This window comes from Vulpes lagopus, chromosome 10 (assembly GCF_018345385.1).
Source record: "Vulpes lagopus strain Blue_001 chromosome 10, ASM1834538v1, whole genome shotgun sequence".
Classification (NCBI taxonomy): Eukaryota; Metazoa; Chordata; class Mammalia; order Carnivora; family Canidae; genus Vulpes; species Vulpes lagopus.
In genome coordinates this window covers 98509047-98531662 of record NC_054833.1, presented here as the reverse complement: position 1 = coordinate 98531662, position 22616 = coordinate 98509047, and the positions used below count along the sequence as shown (strand labels likewise).

General features: G+C 46.8%; 1 protein-coding gene and 1 long non-coding RNA gene across 3 annotated transcripts; both read right to left on the bottom strand.

Annotated features, from left to right (window-relative positions):
* Nucleotides 1-207: 207 nt before the first annotated feature.
* Nucleotides 208-10551, bottom strand: LOC121499723. Of its 2 annotated transcripts, none has more exons than XR_005990216.1 (3): nt 7949-10551; nt 3931-3991; nt 208-1653 (listed from the first exon to the last, which is right to left on the bottom strand). It is a non-coding gene; the product is annotated as an uncharacterized LOC121499723 (long non-coding RNA). The 2 variants fall into 2 exon arrangements; XR_005990217.1 differs by lacking the exon at nt 7949-10551 and adding an exon at nt 7812-7865.
* Nucleotides 10552-11944: 1393 nt separating this feature from the next.
* Nucleotides 11945-18552, bottom strand: MAF (MAF bZIP transcription factor). Its single transcript, XM_041770733.1, has 2 exons — nt 16500-18552; nt 11945-12079 (listed from the first exon to the last, which is right to left on the bottom strand). Exons 1-2 carry the CDS (start codon nt 17678-17680, stop codon nt 11986-11988), a joined length of 1275 nt encoding a protein of 424 aa, XP_041626667.1. The 5' UTR covers nt 17681-18552; the 3' UTR covers nt 11945-11985.
* Between the last annotated feature and the right edge of the window lie 4064 nt (nt 18553-22616).

Genomic DNA, 22616 nt, shown 5'->3' with positions numbered 1-22616 from the left:
CTTCCCCTGCCCAACACCCTCCCTCCTACTTGGTGGTAGTGTCCACCTCAAATTATATCAGTGCAAACGGCTTTGCAGTATCTCCTGTGGACGCTGGAAACAGAGGCACGCTGAATTTTGCCCACTGGCTGACCCTTGCCCCAGCATTTTCCAAATATTGCAAAAAGACCCAAAAAAGAGAAAAAAATCAAAATCAAAACCAACCCGTCTGCTTAGCTCATTTATTGCTGATAATTTCATTAGGTGCCAGGAAAACCCCAAAAGGCAGACACTGAACAACAACTTTACAGTGATTTTGGGATGGGGAGATGGAAGACTCAGCAACGGGCAGGTGAAGAGTGTCTCTGCATTGGCATCTGTGAACGACAGCAGGAAATCTGACATTTTGGCAGGTGACTGAACGTGTGCTTTTAGCACGAAGGCTCTTTAATGAGAGCATCACTTCGGGTTAAGTAACGAGCGCTGTACCTTTACAAAAACTCTTCCTTCCTCCCCCCGCAACCCCCGGCCAATGCATAATATTCTTTCTTTGAGTTGTCCCTTCAATCATATCCCAGGGCTCACAGAAAATATGACTTCATATGGCATCATCAGGCTAGTTACCCTGTACCTGCTCGGCTATAATTAATTGATTAAATCAGCTCAGCAGTGGGCCAGCACCCGCCAAAAGAAAAACAGTAGGCAGGCCTTGTATGGAAAGGGGGTATGGGTGGTGGTTCTATGGGAGCATGACCTAAATAAACAAACAACAACAAACAATTAGGTAAGTCCGCGTAATAAACACTTTAAATGAAATTATTTCCCCCTCTTTCCCGGGGCCAACAAATACATCATCAGTGTAATTCGCTTAAGACATACTCATGGAACTTGATGGATTGGTCCGCTCCAAATCTGCATACAGGACAGCATCCTGTGCCTTGCTGCCGTGAGGGATGGAGGATGTACTTTAAAAACTCAGCATTTAGAAACCCCGAGGGGCCTATAATGAAGACAGAGTCAAGACCAGCCACTCTTTCCACTTGGGCTCTCTAAGCAGACGCACCAAGATTCCGGAACTTACAGTCTGTGTTTTCACATGTCCTTTGCATGAGAACACCTGATTCACCATTTCTGTTACAATATTTTGATGGGCTCTGCAAGGGAAACACGGTTATGACATATTTAATTTTATGTTTGAGTTAAAGAGCCGTGCTAAGGCACCCACGTTGACACAGGGCGTCGGGAAACCACGCTTGCGTTTTATTTCTCTGGATGATGATGGGCAACACGGGAGGTCAAGTTATATAAAATAAAAACAAGATTTCTGAATGCTTCTACTGTCTGTGTTTTTGTGTATGTGTTTTTATCCCAGTTCATAAAACAACGAAGTCTTCCTTACATTTGTTTGAATTCATATTGGCATAGGTACAGTCAGGAGAAAACATGTCCACTCAGCTAATTGTAAGACTAGAGGCAAAAAAAAAAAAAAAATACTGATGGGTACTTAGAACCCAGAAAGTACTATTTATACAAGTTCCATCAGCTTCTCCCATTGGCGATAGGAAAGCTACAAACGAGCCTGTCCCCTATGCATGTATCCCACCTGCCCTGCCCCGAGGCAGCTCTGTAAGGCTTGGTTGCATCCGGATGGGTCTTAGCCAATGCCAGGAACATCTGAAATGGGCAGAGCATAGACATGAGCAGGCTAAGATCCATCACCATCTCTCAAACTAGTGTTTCATCACACAAGGTGAAAGAGCGCGTCTTGAAGGCCAACTTTCAAAGTTGGTGCGACGTGGGGGTGGGGTGGGTGGGAGCAGTTGTGTTAATTCAAGCTGAAAGACAGCCCCAAAGGTGGATTCCAAAGCCACCCTTGGTATTAGGGTCAAGCAACATCATCACTTGTTTCCATGGCAAAGAAGCTATCACACCACCCAGGGACGCTACCACAGAAAATTATACACCAAATAGCAACGTGTGGTTGTCTCTATGGGCGTTCACGTTAGGTGACCTTCCTTAGAAGGCACAACCTTGATCAATCATGCTTTTGGTAGATCTGCGTATGTTAAGCTGTAACATGCGCTGATGGGAGATGTTAGTCAGGATCAAGCAATGCTACAGAAAGGAGGATTTAATCTTTTTGTGATACTGCTTAGGATGATTATTCTGTAAGATGCCCAAGAACCCTAATATAATCTAGAGTTTGTTTCTGAGAATAATGAAAGGTAATTCTATGGCTCCCCAAAAGGTCTGTGATTTGATTTTCATACTGCAGCTAGAAAATTGCCAGAAATAAGCCACGAAGCTGTACATAGTTGAAATTAGCAAGAGGGAAGCAGGCAGTTCTCCATTTGGGGCTTTCACTACTAAAATCCCTTAGCCAAAGTGACTTTCTGAATATACACTAAGTAACTCTCCCAGGGGTATCAGGTATTGAACTTTTCATATATCCGCTTATAATATCTAATATCTCGGAGTAACTCAGAGGAATTGTACTCCTCCTCCCAGATCCCCCATCTGACCAGATGCCTTTCTCTTCCTTGCTCTCACCTGTCAATCAAGTTCACGGATGAAATTTGATTTCTCTCCCACCAGTAACCTTATATGAAAAATTACCAGGAGGGTCAGGACCAGCGTGAACCTCACCTTAAAAGTTCATTAACTCTTTGCTCAAAATGGATGGTTTCAATGTAACAAAACCTGCCAGTGGGCCTAGATCATCATATCTAATAGAAGGTTTTCCAATTGTAATGATAAAGATAGAGACAAAAGAGAAGAATAAAAACCGGAGGAATAAAGTATTGGTTTTGCATGCACACACGTGGACTCTCAAATTAATCCCGAAGGTACACATCGAGTTAAAGGCTATGTACGAGACGATTCAGGAAAATGTTAATTTTGTACGAGGCTAGGAAAGAAATCATAGTTAAATATTCAGAATCCAGTTATTCAAGCAGTGTGTAAAAGTAAGCAATCAGATACTATTTTTTAATAACAGGAGAAAACGGGATTCTGGTTTCCAACATCCTCAGATTCACTGAATCCTTAAAGTTTCTCCTTGGCAAAGAGTAGCAATTTGACAGTATGACTTTTGCCCCCCTCCTCTAGAAATCAAACACCGTATTTCATGCAGATTTCCCAGCAAGCAATTTTTTAAAGAAAAAAAAAAATCAAACTTCGTCCCAACAGCCAATAAGAGGTAATGAGAATACATAAAACAATGACACTAAATAACTATTGGTGTACAAGCGTTGGACTGGCTTTCGAAACGAAGAGGTTTCATTATTAAATTCACCCTGGGATACTTACAATTGAATACCCATTTAAATATCTTAATTTCATATTTTTTAGGAGACGAAAATCAGGTATCTGCCTCCCACCCATCTCCTGCCCTCTCCTTCTATCTACAATTGAAGTGGAGAGTAGCTCCAAAGTCACATTTGGACGCAGAGGTGGAGGGGGGGGCACACTGTGCTTTAAAATGACACCAAATGTTCCAGATGTGAGTGTGGAGTAAATTATAAGAGGCTGAAAATTTGGACTGTTTACAAGGCCCAGGTACAGCTGCCCAAGGACCATGGACGCTAGTTGCACACGTTCACCCAAACTGTCTGACATTCAAGCAGAAGGACTAGCTCTGTGAGTGTCAAGAGAGTCATGCTGGTTAAGGCTAAAGATGTGGGGTTTCCTCTGATGAGAGTAATTACTCGGTACACCACACCTGCGTAATGAGATAAATACAAAAACACATGCATGCTGGTCCCACGTACACTGCATCACCCTTTAGCACCCAGGATCACCACCTGTGTTCCATGTGAAACCCAGATACTAAAATACTAAAGCAGGAGCTTTTCACACCTAAGGAATTATCAGCATTCCTTGCTTGCTTGCTATCCCCCTCATGGAAAACTCATCGAAACAAGCACATGCAAATCAGAAATCGAGATGTACCTCTTTGACTTCAGGCAACAGGGTTTTTCACATCACTGATGTAGAGGATTCCCTTGGGTACCTGATTTAGTAAATATATTAAAATAAACAAAGGGTAATTAATAACCATGAAGAAGGTTTCAAGGACAGTATGTTAAAGGCAGCCTAGCTATCTATGAAAAAGGCAGAATTGGGCCCAAAGAAGAGGGATTTGCTCCACTTGCTTTGGTATCCTGGCCTCAGACCTGCCCGAGGAGGGGGTTCACATGGAAGAGAATGGTATGGAGTGTAGGGTCACCCCCTCTGACTATGGCTCGCACCCCTGGGAGGCTGAGATGGAGATACTCACTGGCCTGGCAGCCTGGCTCGGCTTTGAAGTTGTCCTCAGTTCAGAGAACTGAGTTATTCCGGGGTCACAGCGGGGAGGATCTGAATGGTCTCTGATGGGCATCTCTCAAGTGCTCACAGACTGCCCATCCCTCAGAACCCAACTGGTCCAGCTGCCCCTGGATCTTTACTGGGGCACATTCTCTTCCATCGTCTCCCTCCTCCTTCCTTGCTCTGGTCTATTCTGCTGGTACCGCTGACCTTAATTCCTTAATTGCAAATGTTCTCTTAACAAATAGAAACATTTAGATACCATCCTTTTATTTATTAACTTCCTCCCTGTTTAAATTAGTAGCAGGGAATGCTTAGAACCATGATATGAAAATGAGGTTGCTTTAAAAGAAAAAAAAAAGTCTTTTTTTTTTTTTTTTGCTTCCCAGTGAATAACAAAGCACAGTAATTCAAAGTAGTTAGCTTTCTATGGTTCAAAAAACCCTTATTGCTATTAGCTGTACTAATGTAAGTGGCAAAATAATTATCATTTACTGTACGGAGTCCAATATTTTCCAGACAGCAGTTTAATAACAAAGCAGACCTGTCATTTCTCCCTATAGTTAGTCACACCATACAAGTTCAGACTGTCAAAATATATTTAAAATCTAATTTTAAAAATTCAACATGGTTACAGCAAATCTGTGTACAATAACTGCGATAAACTAGTAAGTCAATCTAATTTTTTTCCCCGAGATGGATAGTCACTTATTTCTCTTTAATCCCCCACACTTTTTATTTGGATTACTTTATAATTGATATGAACAAATCCTCTACACACGAACACATGCTGAAATCTGTAGGCAGCTGGAACTGCACAGAGAATCTTTCTTAAGTTTTCATCGAGCATAACTCTGCCACTTATTTCAACTGCCTTCTATCTGGATGGTATAACTGCGTCAAAACACTTGGATAAACAGATTTGTACTCTTGTATTTGTCAGAGCTGCCCCAAATACATCATGTGCCTTCATTCACACCTCTTGTTAGAAATGCCTTGAAAACCTTCTAGTACAGACTACTGTTCTTCACGTAATAGTATCCATTAATATTTGCTAAATATAATATTTCTATGTCAAAAAAAAAAAAGGAAAAAAAAGAAACAAGAAGCACACTTAAGTTTTAAACCTGGAAGTGCTCTCAGTAATATCAATTGTTGCCCATTTGAAGTTCAGATGGCTGATCTCTAAAAAACAAATAAACAAAAACCCTTCCCACATAAGGTTCTTCTACTTTTTTTTTTTTTTAATCTTTAGGAACAACAGATTCTTTTAGAAATGCAAGTGAATAGTTTAAAAGCTTAAGAGATTGTGGAAAGATATTTTTGTAATTCCTTTGGGGCAGTGCAAACATATGTTAAGCTTCTGCAAAGAGTATTTACATGAGATCATATACTTGTGAGGCATTTTTCAATTTTAGAAAAATATTACAAGGCAATAATTGAACATAGGCTTTGCAAAATGCCCCTTTGCCTTCCTGACCGTCTCATTGATAGTCTCTGTTATTTTTGGAGAAAAAGAATCAGGCCTCATTAAATGTGATATTTGGCATCTCGCCTGTAATCTCATAAAGTAGATGTCCTTTTTAGATCATTGGTGTCATTTTCCTCAAGATGACCTCTACTCTTTGGCCATCCGGGCAACCCATCCTGTTATCAAGGCATTTACTTTCAAAAGGGCGGGGGAGAGAGATTCTGTTTGCACACCTGAATAGAGTCCAAAAGCCAGTGCGGTTTCTCTGTTCTCATCAGCTTCACCCAGGCTAGTCAGTGGGGAAGTGGGGTGGGGTAAGGGGCAAAGGGGTTTCACGAGGAGCAGAGGTTTTTGAGCTAGACTATCATAGAGTAGTCCAAGCCAGATGTCTACCAGCATAGAGCCTCTAAGAGTTGGAGATATTTACCTAGTGATTAAATAGTATTTTTAAAATAGCATAGGAACATGCAATGATATTCCAAGGAAGATTTTAAAAGGTCTGGGTGCACCTTTTACAGTGCAGGGAATTAACATAGACAGTGCACCCTGAAACCACGCTACGGGGAGATGGTCAGCGTGTGTCTCTGCTCTGCTCTGCCCCTCATTGCACCAAGTGGGCAAAGGGGTCATGGGCAGACACTCTAAGACAGACACTTCAAACTGGATTTGCTCATGCCTTCCAAAATATGGAGTAGATAGATTAATTCCGCCTTGAGGCCTTTTTATTTCATAATGTGGACACTGCAGATTGATCTTTTAATAGCTTCTCCCTCTACAATGGGCTACTTTAAAGGGCTCCATGAGTACGTAGGTAGCGAGACAGATCACAGATAAATAGATAGATTGATACATAGATAGATAAATGGCAGATGAAAGAATGTGTTGCATTCATTGCCTGTAAATGAAAAGGCTTAATACCATCTTTTAACAGATTTAATCCTAGAGTGATTACCACAGGTTTTCCCCTATTCTATCAAAAAAGGATTTTAGTGTAATCTGACAGTGCAGAAGTGGCTCAGAGGCTGAGATCATTGTTTAAGTTTCAACATATTTATCTGCACATTAATGAATCCATCCCGAAGAGAAGGAAAAAGGAAAAAGAAACCTAGTTCAGAAAATGCTATGTTACTTGACCCCATACTCGAGGATCTAAAAAACGGAGTGTCCCAATAAGAAAAAGGCCCTACGTGGAACAGCTTCTTTCTGCAACTAGTAGTTTTAAAAATCTTTTCTCGTAAAAAACTGTTCCCGAGGGCCCCAAATTGGACTAGAACTGTGTTAAATCTGAGAATGTAAGCAAGACCCTCATGCTTGGAGCTGTTGTCGAAATCCTAATAAAGACTGTGTGACTGGCTTTCCTTTACAACGAGCATCAAACTGTACCACGGAAAACCCCAACCATAACGAGATTTCAGCGAAGACTGTAAAATATGCTATCTGGATTTCCTTCTTTCTCTTTTTTCCTCTTTTCTCTAACCAGAGCAGGGGAAAAAAAAGGATAGATCTGAAAAATAGACCGGAAACTTAATAGAGTAAAACCCAATGCTCTGGAGGAGCAGATGATCTTACTTAAGGCTCCTGGGGCAGCGGCTGGGCTGGGCTGGGGGTCCCAAGGTGAGAGGCGGAGCCCCGTGGGGCTGAACCCCGCTCCCTCCCTCTCCGCGCCCGCCGGAGCGCAGCGGGGCTGCGCCTTCTCCTGGCCCGGGGGCTCCGCTCTGGCCAGGCCGGTCCTCTTGCAAAATCAACCCAAATTCCTATACAAATCCGTTGCCCCTGCTGGGCCGGGGGCGCCCGCCTTGGCGGCTCGGCTCGGAGGGGGCGCGGGCCTGGCTTGGGGAAGGGCAGGGACCGCCCGGACCCCAGCAGCCTCCGGACCCCGCCCCCACGGTGCCTGCCTGGTCCTCCCGCACCTGCGGGCAGCGGGGGCCCCTGCGTGCCGAGCGCACCTGGCTCCGGGCAAGGGGCAGCGGTGCCCAGGACGAGGGCGCATCCAGGGCCAGGGGCCAGAACGGGGGTGTGTGGGTGGGAAGCAGGGAAGGGAGAGATGGGCAACCTCAGCATCCTGCCGGCCTTCATCTCCTTCAGTTCAGGCTTCAAGACCCTTGTCACCACACTCTGCAGCCAGTGCTAAATGTTCCAGAGCCACCCCCACCCCCAGCTCCTCCACTCCAGCCCTGCCCTTGTCCTCACCTAAACTGGGGCAGGAGTGATTTAATGCGTCCAAGGCCTCAGTTTAGGCACTGCCTTCTGGCCTCAGGGCAGTGACCTCCGACTCTCTGATGGCTCTGGGCGACTAGGCATGGGAGAGAGGGGTGGTACTTATTACAGAGAGGGCACAGCAATGGGGCAAGGGTCAGGTGGTGAAAGGCCCCGGAGCTCAGAACACTGGGGATTGCATTTTGGAATCCTGGGGATCTCAGGGTGTGGGAGCCTGTCAGTCACCCTGCAAGCAGATCCTTTCTGGTGGGAGGCAGGGCCCTGGGACTGACCTAGCTTTGATCTCTGGATTGGGATCCTAAGCCTGGGTTGGCTTCTGCAGCAGTACTCCCCCAGCCCTGCACCCCAGCGCCTTCCTGTTCTCTGCTCCTCTGGCCTAGTTTGGGATCGCCTACTATCCCGGGATCCTCAGGCCTGCTTTCCTTCTGGAGAAGGCCCCAAAGAAGGCCAGAAACCCACTTGTACAGGCTTCCAGAAGTGGATGAGGTCACACAGAACTGGGACAAATTCTCGTTGCAAAAGGGAGTCTGCACCGCTGACCAGGTTTTTCAGCCCAGGGTCCCCTTCCACAACCATCCTTGGGGATTCTCTCAGAAGAGCGGTTTTCAAGCCTCTCTGCCCAGCTCTGTAAGGTTTCATGGCCTCTCCTATTCCCTAGCTGAGAGAACCAACCACAAGGAAAAACCATGTTTTGGAATCTTAGCTTGGAAATGCTCAAGGTTGGTGATCAGAATATTTAGAATCAACTCAGAATCCAAATCCCCTGTGTGTAGCTCACACCCAGGCCTGGGCTGGGCGGGGGCTGAGGGGTGTGGGGGGTGAACACAGAACTATTTCCTCTCCTCCCCTCCTCTTCCCAAATGTCTACAAACACCCCTCCCTCATCCTCCCTTCTTGAATTAATGCCCCTTTCTAATCGTAACTAAAGATCCAAGAATCTGTGGAGAACAGAGGAATGTGATTTTGCAATCCAAAGTCCTAATTATAGGGGGAAAAATGTTATTTCACAAAAAGAAAGGAAAAGAAAATGAATTTTGTTGAACAAGGGTAGAGGTGCCCAGTAGATGATTACGATTCGAGTAAGGAACTGTGCATTCCAATCATAGCCTCTCTGTGGAAAATGTGCTTTGTGAGTTTCTTAAAACTGACCAACTTTGATGCAAATTCATATGAAGATCTGATTTTCTGTGCGCTGTTGATGTGTCCTTTCTACCTCAGCCTTGTTATAGCGGGCAAACTTATGGAAGGCACGTGCACACACACACACACACACACTCACACACAAAGGGCTTTCAAATTTAAACAATAAAAACTGTCCTCATGCCATAAAACCTATTGCGGGACCATATAAATATTGGCATAACACGTCTGACTGATCCACAAAGTCACCGCTGTCAAATCTCAGATTGATATATTTATAAACACCCCCAAAGTTAAGGCATTAACAATCTTCCCAGATTTCTCAGTTTGGGTTTAAGCTCCAAAATTGTTTTCAAAAAGGAAACACATGTGAGCCTATGGGAACCCTAAGGAAAGCCGAACCTTGTTTGCACCTGGCACACGCGTACGATGGCCCTGACTGGAGCCAGTGAGCAAGTGAAATTCAGACTGGCAACTGGGATTATTCCTGGGACTCTTGCCTTCAAAGTCCTCCCCACCGTTCTCCCTTGCTCCCCTCATTTCTCACCGCCCACAGAGGGTGCAGAGAACAGGAGCCTGGGGTTTTGCTACGCCTTCGTGCAGAGCAATTTGATTTGCTTTGTTTTTTGTTTTGTCCCTCTCTAAAGGGTAAAGATGTTCCCGCATTGTTGCAGGACTGTACTTCTTTATGCCCCGACAATCATGAGACAGCCTGAGGGACTGAAATTCTCTCACCCAGTCCCCTACCCCCGCTGGAGAGAAAGTGCTAGACAGAGCTGGGTTTGTTCAGGAGCCGGGGCGGAGCAAGGCTTGGAGAGAATCCCCCTTTTCTGGGCTGTTTGATGTCTAGGGTTTGAAGATTTATATCAAAGTGAGAAAAGCAGTGTTATCAGAAGGTGGGTTAAGGCTCCTGCTCTGTTTCAAAACAAATGCAAAAAAACAAACAAACCAATCCTGATTCAGAGGACCCTGGACCCCCTTGCACACAGATGGCCACTGGAACTGGACGCCCTGCCTCGGACTTGGGGCATCCTTCCGATTTAGGATGAGCCAAGAGTGAGACCAAACTTCAGGTTTCTCTTATTTTCTTCCAAACAACAAGGAAGAGACACCAACTCCCAATTATTCATTCAGCGTCCTGAGGAATAATGAGAAGTGGTGGAAATGATAGCCTCCCACCGTAAATAAATCTTCTCCAAGAAAACTAAGACATTTCTTCATAGAAAGGGGCAACATTATTATTATTATTTTTTTAAATCAAATGAAAGTAAATTGCGGTGGGGAGCCTTGCAAATCAGCCATCTAGAGAGGAGGAATCCGGCCTCCCTTCCCTCTTATGCATGTTTACATGAAAAATTGGGCCAGGAGCCTGGCTGCGTGCTTTACTGGCACAGAAGTCAGATGGCTGAAGTTTGTCACTCATGTATTTGGGCCTCCAACCTACCTCAGTTAGGCTTTAACTACTGACGGGCAAAAAAAAAAAAAAAAAAAAAAAAAAAAAAAGAAAAAAAGTAGAAGATACCTGTGTGGCAAGCAGACTTTTAAAAATATCGATTGGCCTAGAATACCGGAGGAGTACATTTTCTAAAGCCAAGAGTGTGTGAATACGGAAGTAAGTTGTCCTAAACAAAGCAACAGCAACATCAACAAAATCCTCCCAACTATACTATATGCTCTGGCACCCTTGGTGTCAGAAGCAACTTGTTATTTGGGCAGGGAAATGCTGGGGACACAGCTACGGAGGCGGCCCTGGCTCATGTTTGCCCTCTGTTTATTGTGTTGAGCAGGAAAGCTGGTGGTTTGGCATAGGGGAGGTCCTATATGAGAGGAGGTATCTAGAAGGGACATTGCTAAATAAAAACTGCTGGGGTAAAGGGATAAAGGGGAAAAGATCAGGACGCTAGAATCTGGCATCCCATAATAAATAGGGTTATTTGGAGCAGCCCGTGTGGAAAGGGGCCCAGATGGTTATGGCATCGAGGCGGATAAACATGGTATCTAGACATGATTTCCTCACCGAGATCAGAAACTAGAATCTCTGCCTATTTGGATGTCGATCTATCACTGTGTCAGATACAGCGTGGAAAACTGTCACACATTTTTTTTTTTGCGTGTGTTTTTTTTTTTTTTTACAAAAGAAAATGTGCAAAAAGTAGGGGAACGCAGGGGAGGTGGTTTTGTGAATGGCCTGGGAGCAGAGAAGTGGAAAAAGCAGCCCATGGAGGGTGTGGTTTAACTAACTTTGTGTTTTGCCACACGCTGCCTTCATTTACAGCTACGTCTGATAAATGAACACGGTTTGACATCACTGATAAATATACTACTACCAGGGCCCACCAGAAAGCCAGGGTGCTGGGGCCCGGCTAAAGCTTCTGCCCGTGGCATCTGCTCGGGGAGGGGGAGGCAAGTATATTTTTCTTCTCAGTAAAATTATCTGCCAGAGAAACAATGAAGTGTGAAAAAGTACTATTTAGAGTGTGCCTGTCTACATATGCTTCAAAGATGCGGTTACCTTCTGGGGAGCTTCTCTTCTTATAAATGCACATACAGATCTCCTTCCAATGTCAGTGAGTTTTTCAAACTAATATCGCAGGTTGGAAACAATGGCACCTATTTAGTTTTGCGCACGGTTAAGCCAGAAGCACCGGTGCGCCTTCCTCCAGGCTGGCACCTAAGACCCTCAGACCAGAGGCGCAGTTAACAGCACGGGGAGGTTACACGTTTACTACCCTTCATCTCTACCACGATCATTTTTCTTAAAAAAAAAAAAAAAGGAGACTGAGCAGAGGAAGTCAGGGGCAGGGTGTTCTCCGAGGCTGCAAACAATAATAATAAGAAGAAATTTTTAATGTACGCTTCCCACATAAATTTCATTTCGTGAATACACTGGTAAGGACACGTGGCTGGGGCTTCCAAAATGTGGCGTTTCCCACTGATGGCTCCAACTTGCGAGTGGGCTTAGTTCTGTAATTGGAATGAAAGGAATTTTAACACTATTTAGACAAAGACTCAGATGCAGTGGGAGGGGAAAGCTAGATTTCCTTACACCATTTATTGATTTATTTGCTTATTTATTTATTTTAATTTAGAGACTTATTATTTCTACTAGGGACACTAAGGCAGAATTTAGGTTTTCTTTGTTAAACGACAACAACAACAACAACAAACAACCACACGTATTTGTGTTTGCCACTCATACTACATTTGAAAGTTTTTAGTAACGGTTGTATCTAAAGCTGCCTTTCACGAAGGGGTTAACCTTCTCTTAAAGCCAGCCACCCAAATCCCATTTTTGCTAGCGCCTCTCTGCTTTCTAATGTTTGGGGCCAAAGCCCACTCATTATAGTAAACTGCCTTGTAGAGAGAGTCCTATCAAAATGCTTAATTGTGGCACAACCGTGTTTCTCCCAGGTCCTGTTCCTCAGGTGACTTCAGCAAGTCCATCCTGCATGACACTCTTATTTTGAGTGTTTGCCTATTATAAGCTTTCATCTGAGGCTGAGCTTTTTTTGCAATAAACGATACCTCCATTTCTGCCCCTTCAGGGGGGAATCTGCCTATCTCCTCCTTGGGAGCGGAGGGAAAAAAAACCCCAAAACCTCAGAAGCAGAGAACAGCTAACTTTAAGCAAATGGAAGTACGTTTACTATTAAGACTTTTGTTAAGGAAATTAAGTGTAGAGTCAGGAGTTCTATCCAAACTGGCACATAAAGGAAGGTCAAAATACAGTGGGGATGCACTGTCTTCATGTTCTGTGAAAAAGGGGAAGGAAGACAGGATGATCAACTGGCCAGAACTCAGCAGCGCCAAGCACAACCTGTTTTCTTCAAAATAAGGCCTTCGTTCAGAGTTGCAATATTATCTTTAAAAAAAAAAAAGAAAGAAAGAAAGAAAGAAACAAACAAACAAGAACACCCAAACCAAAATAAAACAAAAGTCATCGTGTTTGGCTATATTTTCAAAACAGTGTTGGCTTTGTCTAACATTCTTTTAGCATTCTAGGGGAAGTTGATTAGGAGCGCAAACTGCATGAATTTGTAACATTAGTTGCATGAATTTATGTCATTTTAAAATAGGTCAACACTGTTAGTGAAGGTAGTTTGAGACTTTCCAAGTCATCTTTGAAGTTAGCCTCCTCCATACACAGCCTATTTGGGGGTAAATACTGATCAATCAAAGCACAGCTTTTATTCTATGAAGCTGTTACTTTTTGCTTATATTTCTGGAGTTAAGGTGATCTGAAATCATTGCCAGCTTGTCTTAAGCGGAGAAGCCCTCTGCTAAACACACACACACACACACACACACACACACACACACAGAGTGAAAATATGATTTAATAACACAGTTTAAATCCAGATATGTACTTGGGGTTATGTAAGTAAGGGGTGGGTTTTTCTTTTTTCCTATTTAAGACAACTGACCTTCGAAGTTAAAAACAAACAAACAATTTGATTTGTCCAAAGCGTTGATGTTAAGTCGGGTCAGGCCTTGCTAACAAGAAAATCATGGTGCGTAAGGGAAGAAGGAAAAATAATCAATTTTAGCCAAAAGGCAAGAATTGTTTATCTTTACCATTAAATGCATATGTGCCCAAGCCACCTCTGTCATGCCTTCTTTGCCTGGCCCATTTCTCTCTAGATGGGCTTGCTGCTGGACCAGAAGCTGAGGGCGGTGCTGAGAAGGCCCTACTACTCTCTGGTTGGGATTTTTGTTTGTTTGTTTTCACCAGAGGGCAATGATGTCTCAACTCACTTGAAAACCAAAAACTTTGGGGCTGGGGGAGGGGGAGCCTGCATTTCGAGAGGTCATGAATTGACATTTATATTAAATATAGCTAATTATTCAAAGGGACCGGCCTCCCACCTCACAAAACAGCCTATGTTTCTCCCTGAATTATTATTGCCTCCCTACGCTTCCATTAATCCTTCCTCTGGAGAAAAGGATGCATTTTACACTTCTAATGTGATTTTGGGTCCAGTTAAACTGTACACTAAGAAACTAAGCACAGAATCAAAAAAAAAAAATGCAGTTTATTATTGTAGATTATTCTTTCTCTTGATATAACCAGAATTGAAAATGAAAGAAAAGCACATAGGAACATCACGCGTGGTTAGTTAGTAACTCAAGATATAAAACAATTTTGCACAGCAAAATATGTAAAAGAAAAGTAACTGACAAGATTTTTTTATATTTATTGTGGTAAGATTTACTTTTCATTTTTTTTTTTTTTTTTAAAGACAGGATGTCAGTCCCTGAAAATAACATTTACTGATTATTGCCTTTAAAACTGTGGATTTTTTTTTTTAAGTTACAGAAAATCCAGTTCTGCACCACAATACAACTGTAAAAAAATCTGCATCATCTTAAAACTGTGCAGTAATGCCATTTTTATAACTGCATAAATTTTATTAGCGTTCTAAACAGTTTTGCAAATTTTTTTTTTTGTATTATATGCTTGCAGGTTATATCTTAGTGCAATTCAGTCCCAAATACTTTAAATTTGAAAAAAAAAAACATACATTTTGAATGTAAAATACCCCTACAGATATAAACAGGGGTGTTTCCCCTTTAATACTTTGGTTTTCAATACAGTCAGTGGTATAGCAAAGACTACACATACCCAACTTATATTTAAGTTGCAAGCACATGCTGTATAAGCTACTTTTTTTTTAAACAGTCCCCTTGCAAACTCTACCCCCCTTAACATCACAACAGTAAACAATTTAGTGCATCAATCTTTTAAAAAATCTACAGCTAAACAGACCTAACTCTTTCAAATTTATCTATAACATTCCTTTATCTGTAGCATACATTTTAACTGGGCTAACAGATTATAAAAACTAGAATTAAATTATATACTAGAAACCCATAGCATTCCACATTTGACAATGACCAAAAGCCAAAAAAAAAAATAATAATAATAAAAATAAAACAAACCAAAAATAACGGGGCAGATTTCATTTTTTTTAAAAAATAAATTTTAGACTGCTTTCCGCAACAGCACAATTTTAGTCCCCAAAATGGGGTGTCATTCTTATTAAAAAGAAAGCATTAAGAGTTCTTTTAATGTTTGCCATGTTAAATTTTTTAACCCATTCTGGCATCTTTGACAAGGAATGCCTTCAGTGCATTTACAATGGGAGGCTGAAGTTCTGAGTAACTCAAAGCAGTTTTGGAGCAGATGCAAACTTTCATGGGAAGAAGGCTCTAGGGTGGCACTTTTTTGTTCTGAACTCAAAAAAGTCATGAGGCAATAAAACAAAAGTATGAATGCCATGCCATAAGTCTTCGAACGTCCATTTCCAAGCCAAAAGGAAAAAAAAAAAAGAAAAAAAAATAATTATACCATACATGTCCAGCATGCAGGCTTTTTTTTTTATTAATATAATGTCTCTTTTCCATAAAGTCTTTGAAACAGTTATAGTTCATTGTTGCTAAGACAAAGTAGCAAGCATAATAATGCATGAGATGAGAATGAGTTTTTTAATGGCAGACTAAACTCTCAGATTTGGCATGATAAGGCCAAAACTCACAAGTCACACCCAGAAGGTTGATGCAGGCTTGATTGTGGCAGGTTCATGAGGATTTTTTTTTTCTCTAGTTTAGCATAACAATGCTAAAGAAAAAAAACCCGGTGGAACTCAGCGCGCTGCAAGTCTATAACATTTCACATTTTTTTTTTTTTCCTTTGCAAGCTCAATCTCACATGAAGAACTCAGGAGGAGGGGGGTAAAAAAAAACCCTTAGCTTTTTTTTTTTTTCTTTTCTTTTCTTTTCTTTTCTCTCTGAGGAGATGAGTGGAAAGGGTGTGAGGATGGAGGTTGGGAAAAAGGACAACACAGCAAGCTCCAAAAAGTAAAATTAAAAAAAAAAAAAAATCCAAACAAAGTAAAACACACACGGAAAATGAACACCAGCTCATGAACTGAAGAAGAAGAAGAGAGAGAGAGAGAGAGAAAAACAGTGTGAATGATGCAGGTTTCAGGGGTGAGCGTGGAGACCTGTGCTGAAGGTCGTGTGCGTGCGTGTGTGCGCGCGTGTGCGTGTGTGCAGGGGTGTCCGTGGGGACAAGCCGGCAAGGTACGGGGCATCTCAGATCGGCAGTCCACGCGCCGGACTCCACTCCCTCCCCACCTGGCACGGCCCCCGCCCCGGTCCCCGCCCCCGCCCCGGTCCCCGCCACGGTCCCCGCCACCGCCGAGGGGAGCCGGTGGGTGTGCGCGTGTGCGTGCGCGCGTGCGGGGCAGCGGGCGGTCTCCGCGGGGCGCGGGCGCGGGCGCGGGCGCGGGCGGGCGGGGCGGGGCGGGGGCGGCGGGCGCGGCCCTGGCACCGCGGGCCCCTCGCGGAGGTGGCTATAGCTGGGGGCGCGGGGCAGACTCACATGAAAAACTCGGGAGAGGACGGGTTGTCGCTGCTCGAGCCGTTTTCTCGGAAGCCGCTGCTCACCAGCTTCTCGTACTTCTCCTTGTACGCGTCCCTCTCGCGCACCAGCCTGGAGATCTCCTGCTTGAGGTGGTCGACCTGCTGCAGCAGCTGGTTCTTCTCGGACTCCAGGACGTGTCTCTGCTGCACCCTCTTGAAGCGGCAGGACTGGGCATAGCCGCGGTTTTTCAGGGTCCGCCTCTTCTGCTTGAGCCGGATCACCTCCTCCTTGCTCACGCCGCGCAGCTGCCGGTTCAGCTCGCGCACCGACATGGTCACCAGCTGCTCGTCGGAGAAGCGGTCGTCGAAGTGCAGGCCGCCGGCCGCGTGGTGCGGGTGCAGGGCGCCCCCCGCCCCCGCCGCGCCCCCGCCGCCGCCGCCGCCGCCGCCGCCGCCGCCGCCGCCGCCGCCCCCGGAGCCGGCCGGGCCGCCGCCGCCGCCGCCGCCGCCGCCGCCGCCGCCTCCGCCCGCGCCCCCGGCCGAGGCGGACGCGCCGCCCGCGGAGCCGGGCGCGCCGGCCGTCGGGTGGTGGTGGTGGCCCGCGGCGTGGTGGTGGTGGTGGTGGTGGTAGTGCGGGCCCGCGCCGCTCTGCGCGGCGGCCGCGGCGATCACGGCGGACACCACGGCGGCGGCGGGGCCCATCTCCTCGCCGCCGCCGCCCAGCGAGGCCCCGGCGCCGGCCCCGGGCCCGGCCCCGGCCCCGGCCCCGGCCCCGGCCGCCGCCGCCAGCTGCTGCGCCCCGCGCGCGTAGCCATCGAAGCCGCCCTGCAGCGGGTGGCTGCTGCTGATGAGCGCCTCGACCGCGTCCTCGGGGCTGAAGCCCAGCGCCTCGGGGTTCAGCTGCTGCGGGTAGCCGGTCATCCAGTAGTAGTCCTCCAGGTGCGCCTTCTGCTCGCTGCCCGAGCCCGGGCTGGGCGCCGAGAAGCTGGGGGACGGCGGCACCGAGCTGCACGGCGTGCTCATGGGGGTGGAGGACAGCGAGCCCCCGGCGATGAGACGGCCGCACTGGCTGATGATGCGGTCGGTCTCCACCGGCTCCTTCTTCACCTCGAACTTCATCAGATCGAAGTCATTAACATATTCCATGGCCAGGGGACTGGTGGGCAGGTCGGAGTTGCTCATCGCCAGTTCCGATGCCATCCTCCTGCCGCCGCCGCCGCCGCCGCCGCCGCCGCCGCCGCCGCCGCCCCGCCAGATGGGCTGCAGGAGAGGGGCCAGCGGGCTGTGCTGGGCGGCCAGCGGGAGAGCCAGCTTGCCGGGCTGGGGCGCTTCTAGCTCGCGCGGCGCTGGCGGCGGCGGCCGAGACCTCCGAGCGCGCACACCCCCCGCCCTGCCCGCGCCCCCCGCGCCCGCCCGCCCTCCCCCCTGCTCACGCCAATGTGCTCGCTCGCTCGCTCGCTCGCTCGCCCCGGCCCCTCCTCGCCTGCTCGCCTCCGTGCGTGCCGAGCCGGCGGCCTCAGGCTCGGGAAGGTCCTCCGCGGGCTGCGGCGGCGGCGGCGGCGGCGGCGGCGGCGGCGAAGCCGGAGGAGCCCGGCCGGGTGCGCGGCGTCCCCCGCTCGCCGCTCCGCTGCGCGCTGTGCATAGGGAGGGCTCGCCTCGCCGGCCGGGCTGCAGCGGGGCGCGCGCGGCGGCCGCTCGGGGCTGGAGGCGCGGCGGGCGGCTGTCCGGCGGCGCGGGCCTTGGCACGGGGGAGTTAACACTTCATGCTTCTCGCCTTCTCTTCTGCCTGCTTTTTATTATTTTTTTCTCCTCTCCTCTCTCTCTGTCTCTCTCTCTCCCCCTCGCGCGCTCTCTCCGTGCAAAGTGCAAGACAGAGGTGCAGCCCGGCTGGAGGAAAAGGAGGGGGGGAGTTGAGTTCTTTCTTGCCTTTTTTTTTTCTTTTTTTTTTTTCTTTAAAAAAAAAAAAAAAAGCAAAATAGCGAAGTCCCGGGGAAAAAGGCGAGGCAGAGAGCGAAAGGAGGGGGGTGGGGGGGAGGCCGAGCCGAAGAGCGGCCCGAGCCACAGCTCGAAGATGAAAAAAGATTTTAAAGCCTCTGATCCAAGCAAGAAGAGTTTAAAGCAATTGCTGAGTTTTATAGCACTTGTGACGTCAGGCCCAAATGGGAAATTGACTGGTACTCGGGGCCAATGGGAGGCGGCGAGAGCGGCCGCGATTAGCATAATAGATAGAAACAAGGAAACTTTTCGGAGCTGTCAATCAGGGCCCAATCAGCTGACTGTCAGCTGGGACGAGCGGCCTTAACCCTTCCCGCGCCGCGGCCTCCCGGGGAGCGAGCGCAGCCCCGGCGCAAAGTTGGGTGCGGGAGGGGACGGAGGCGCGCGGCGGGGCCGCGGCAACCCGGGGGCCCCCGGGGGCACCCGGGGGCACCCGGAGGCCGGTTTGCTCCCCTCGGAGCGCGGCGGAGGCCTGCCTTGGGGCGCCGGCTTGGCCCGGCTCCGCATCCCGGGCACCCCCACCCCCTGGACCGCGAGCTGGCGGGGCAGCTCCCCCTGCTCGCCCCGCCTTAGGCACCCAGGAGTCTGCCCAAGGGGACCTGCCTTCCCGGAGCGAAGCCGCGCGGGGAGCTCAAACTTAGCCCAAAGAGCGCAAACTCTTTGTCCCTCTCCCCGGGACCCGCGCGCTGGGGCGCAGGGCTGCGGGGCGGGGAGCTGCGGGGCCCGGCTCGGCGCGGGAGGCGCCTGGCGGGGCGGCGCTCGGGGGCCCCGGGCCGGGTCGCGGTCCGCGCGGGGTGCACGGGAAGCCCGTTTCGTCGCCCTCTTTGAAGGAGGGGAAATAAGTTGTTCGGGGGCCGTGACGCGCGGAGACTGGCCGCCCGCTGGCGTCGCGCGCCCTTGGGGGGAGCGGGCGCGGGCGCGGGCGCGAGGGGACTCGGGGTGCCGGAGCGGGGTGCCGGGCGGGGTGCCGGGCGGGGTGCCGCAGCAGAGCGGGGTGCCGGCGGGGCGGGGGGCTGGGCCCTGGGGCTGCCGACTCCCGCCCGAGGCCGGCCTGCACGGTCCGGTCCTGCCCTCGTTGCTCTCCCTTCCTCTCCTCTCGCGCCCCCCACTTCTGTCGCGCGGACACACTCCCACGCACACGCTCATGCACACTCCCGCTCACCCCCTCAGGAAATCGGACCCTTGTTTATCAGGGTCCCGCGCGCCCTTTGCACTTTCACATTTCGCTCAATGAGTTCAGACTCGGCGGTGCAGAGATGTCTGTGTTGGGGCGGGGGTGGGCGACACCCCATCCGTCGCCGGCTCCCCTCGAAGGGGTTAAGTTTTAAGCCGCGGTGGTTTCTCGGACCAGCCCGGAAATCCACAGTGGGGGTGGGGTGGGGGTCTGCTTCTCCAGCCCCCCCCCCCCCGCCGTTGCAGATGCTAATAACTATTCAGTTTTCTAGACCGATTCTTTTAAAACTTATGCAAAAAAAAAAAAAAGAAAGAAAAAGAAAGAAAAAGAAAAGAAAAGAAAAAAAAAGAAAAAGGAAAGAAAGAAACAGAAAAGAGAAAAGAAAGAACCAACAACTGTTTCTAAGATTTTAAAGCGATAGGCAAGTCGGAGAAACCGAGATTTATTTGGGGGAAAGCAAGCGTGCGCCAAGCCGACCCAACGTGTGGAAGACCAGCCCGCCTACTTGGATATTGAGACTGTTGATTCCTCCAATTAATGAAATGCATTTGGTGTTAATCATATTTATTTTACTTTATGGGAGGGGGAGACGCTAGGAGGGCGCACTAAAAAAAAAAAAAAAAAAAAAATCTGAAAAGCCTGCAAAAGAATCCGAGTGAAAACTATTGTTGGATTTTTACCTCAACAGCGCCACCTTTCGGCAAAGGTCAGTTGAAATTGATCCGTGTCCAGTTTTGTTGAAGTGAAAAAAGAAGCTGGTTTCTCAAGGTGGGAGGGGGACTGAGGCACGGAAAGTTTGCGGTGGGAGAGAACCCGACCTTGTAGGAGAGGGGCTAAGGACTGAGCTGGCGGCTGCGGGAATCCTCTTTCCCCCACTGCCCACCCCCCCCACCCCCCCCGAGGTTCGACAAAGAGGCCAGGAGACACAGAAGCCTTCGGAGTATGATTCTGCTGAGATCTTTTGCAAGTGAATCCCACGCGTAACAGGGCCCCAAACTCTTTAAAAGTGCCGGGATGGATTTTCAACGGGCTTTATGGCAATATCAATAGAATTAAAGTTACTTGTAATTCGGTGATAAATGAGATGTCTCTAGTAAGTATGATTAAGTGCAGTGCTATAAAGTTGTTTATCTGAAAAGTAATTCTCAGAAAACCTGACTTCTGACACTTAGTCATATATTAAGCCAGCTTCTTGAACATTGCACTTCAGAACTGCTCTCACCCACCCCACAGCATGCCTTACTATTTATAATGAGACCTTAGGTGTCACTCATTCGCTTCTTACACCAGATTAGACTCTGTTAATTTCTCTGATGCTGGCAGCCTTCAGTTCCAGCAAACCCAGAATCCCTAATGAGAGACTCTCCAAAAGGTTTGTAGGCACACCATAGCCCTAAAAGGCCAGTGCCATTGGCATTTTCCAGGAAGGCACTTTCTCCTTTTCATTATTGCTGCAGAGAAGCTGTTTATAAGGGTAGTTTTGGTTTTATGGGAGCACTTTGTAGGGTTGGAATGAAGTGTGTGGATGGCCAGTTAGGAAGAAAGACTGAAGATTATGTCAATATTTATGCAACCTAACAGAATTCCTTTGCTTTCCTCCTTTCAAACAGTATTTTACCTAGTAATGAAGCAAAGAGATTATAGTTTATGTATTCAAAGGAAAATCCACTGCTTAAATTACATAAACATATTAGGTCACTTAGCATTGTCCACAGTGATTGTTTTCCAGGGCACCCCCCCCCTCCTTTTTTATCATTAGCCACAAAAATCTGAAGTTTATATTTTTCATGTAAAATATGAATATAAGTGTATTTAGGAAGAATTAATTCATTTTTTTTGTTTGTAATAATTGGGTGTTGTGGGCTTTTTTTTTTTTTTATCCTTTTGCGTCACATTTTTTGTTAAAATCTGTAAGATAGGATCCCTGCCTCTCTTGAAAGTATTTTTGGCCAGGAACACTGAAACTGCTACATTTATAAATAAACAACATTTATAAACAAAGTTTGCTAATGATGAAGACCACGGGATACAGATTCATGGCCATGCACCTAATTGTTGCAATTACATATCATTTCTAGAAATTAAATGCCCATGTTTGGGCAGCTAAATGTATTATTATCTGCACATTTTTTATGGTTTATTTTTGTACACTGCTGTCAAGCCATGGTATTTTTCTTTCTCTTACTGCAGAGTCTTTTACAGTCTCCCATTTTCTCTTGAAAAAAAAAAAAAAAGAGAGAAGATTAGAATTATTTTGTAGATGTGTAGCAGTAGTGCTCTTATAACTTAATTCTCATGTTTGTCCTTTTTCCTTTATTATTTAGTGATTCACAGGGGTGTCTAAACATTTACAGTCCTCTGTTAGCGGCGTTTCTTTTGTAACAATTGAGCTCTCTCATTTTAATTAGTACTATTCAGATTTTTGATTCTCTACAATTACAGCAAGGCCACATTTCTTTAGACTTCTTTGCGAACATTGTTTGTTTCACTTCTTCCAAGCCAGTCTAATCCAAATACAATGTGAACTGTGTTTTCTTACTGCTTAATATCCCCTTGCTATATATACTCTAGTAATCTCTGTAGAACAATATAGAGTAATTTAGAAACCATGCGTTTGTCATTATTGACCAATTCAAACCAGTAGTATTAAAGTTTCTGAAAGCAGTGAATATTTATAGAAGAATGTGGAGGGGGGGGAGGGTATGGGTCGAATCCTGTAAAAGATTGTGAAACCATAACATCAAAAACACAATTGTAGTTTCATGTCAGTACATACAGAAGAACTTCATGCAAAAAGGAAGAAAGGAAAAAAAAAATAAAAAAAACGTGTCCATGTCCAAATTATAATGATCAAAAGCTAAAAATAATATATTTTTTCCTGATTGTGAGTTATAGCAACTCAGGTATATCATGTCAGAATCAGACATATATAATCTAAAAAGAACAAGATGCATCAAGTGTAGTGTC

Coding starts and splice junctions, on each gene's coding strand:
- MAF (XM_041770733.1), bottom strand. CDS start 17,680: ATGGCATCGGAACTGGCGATGAGCAACTCCGACCTGCCCACCAGTCCC. Junction 12,080..16,499: donor TCCTCTCCCGAGTTTTTCAT/GTGAGTCTGCCC, acceptor TTCCAATTACAG/AACTAAGCCCACTCGCAAGT.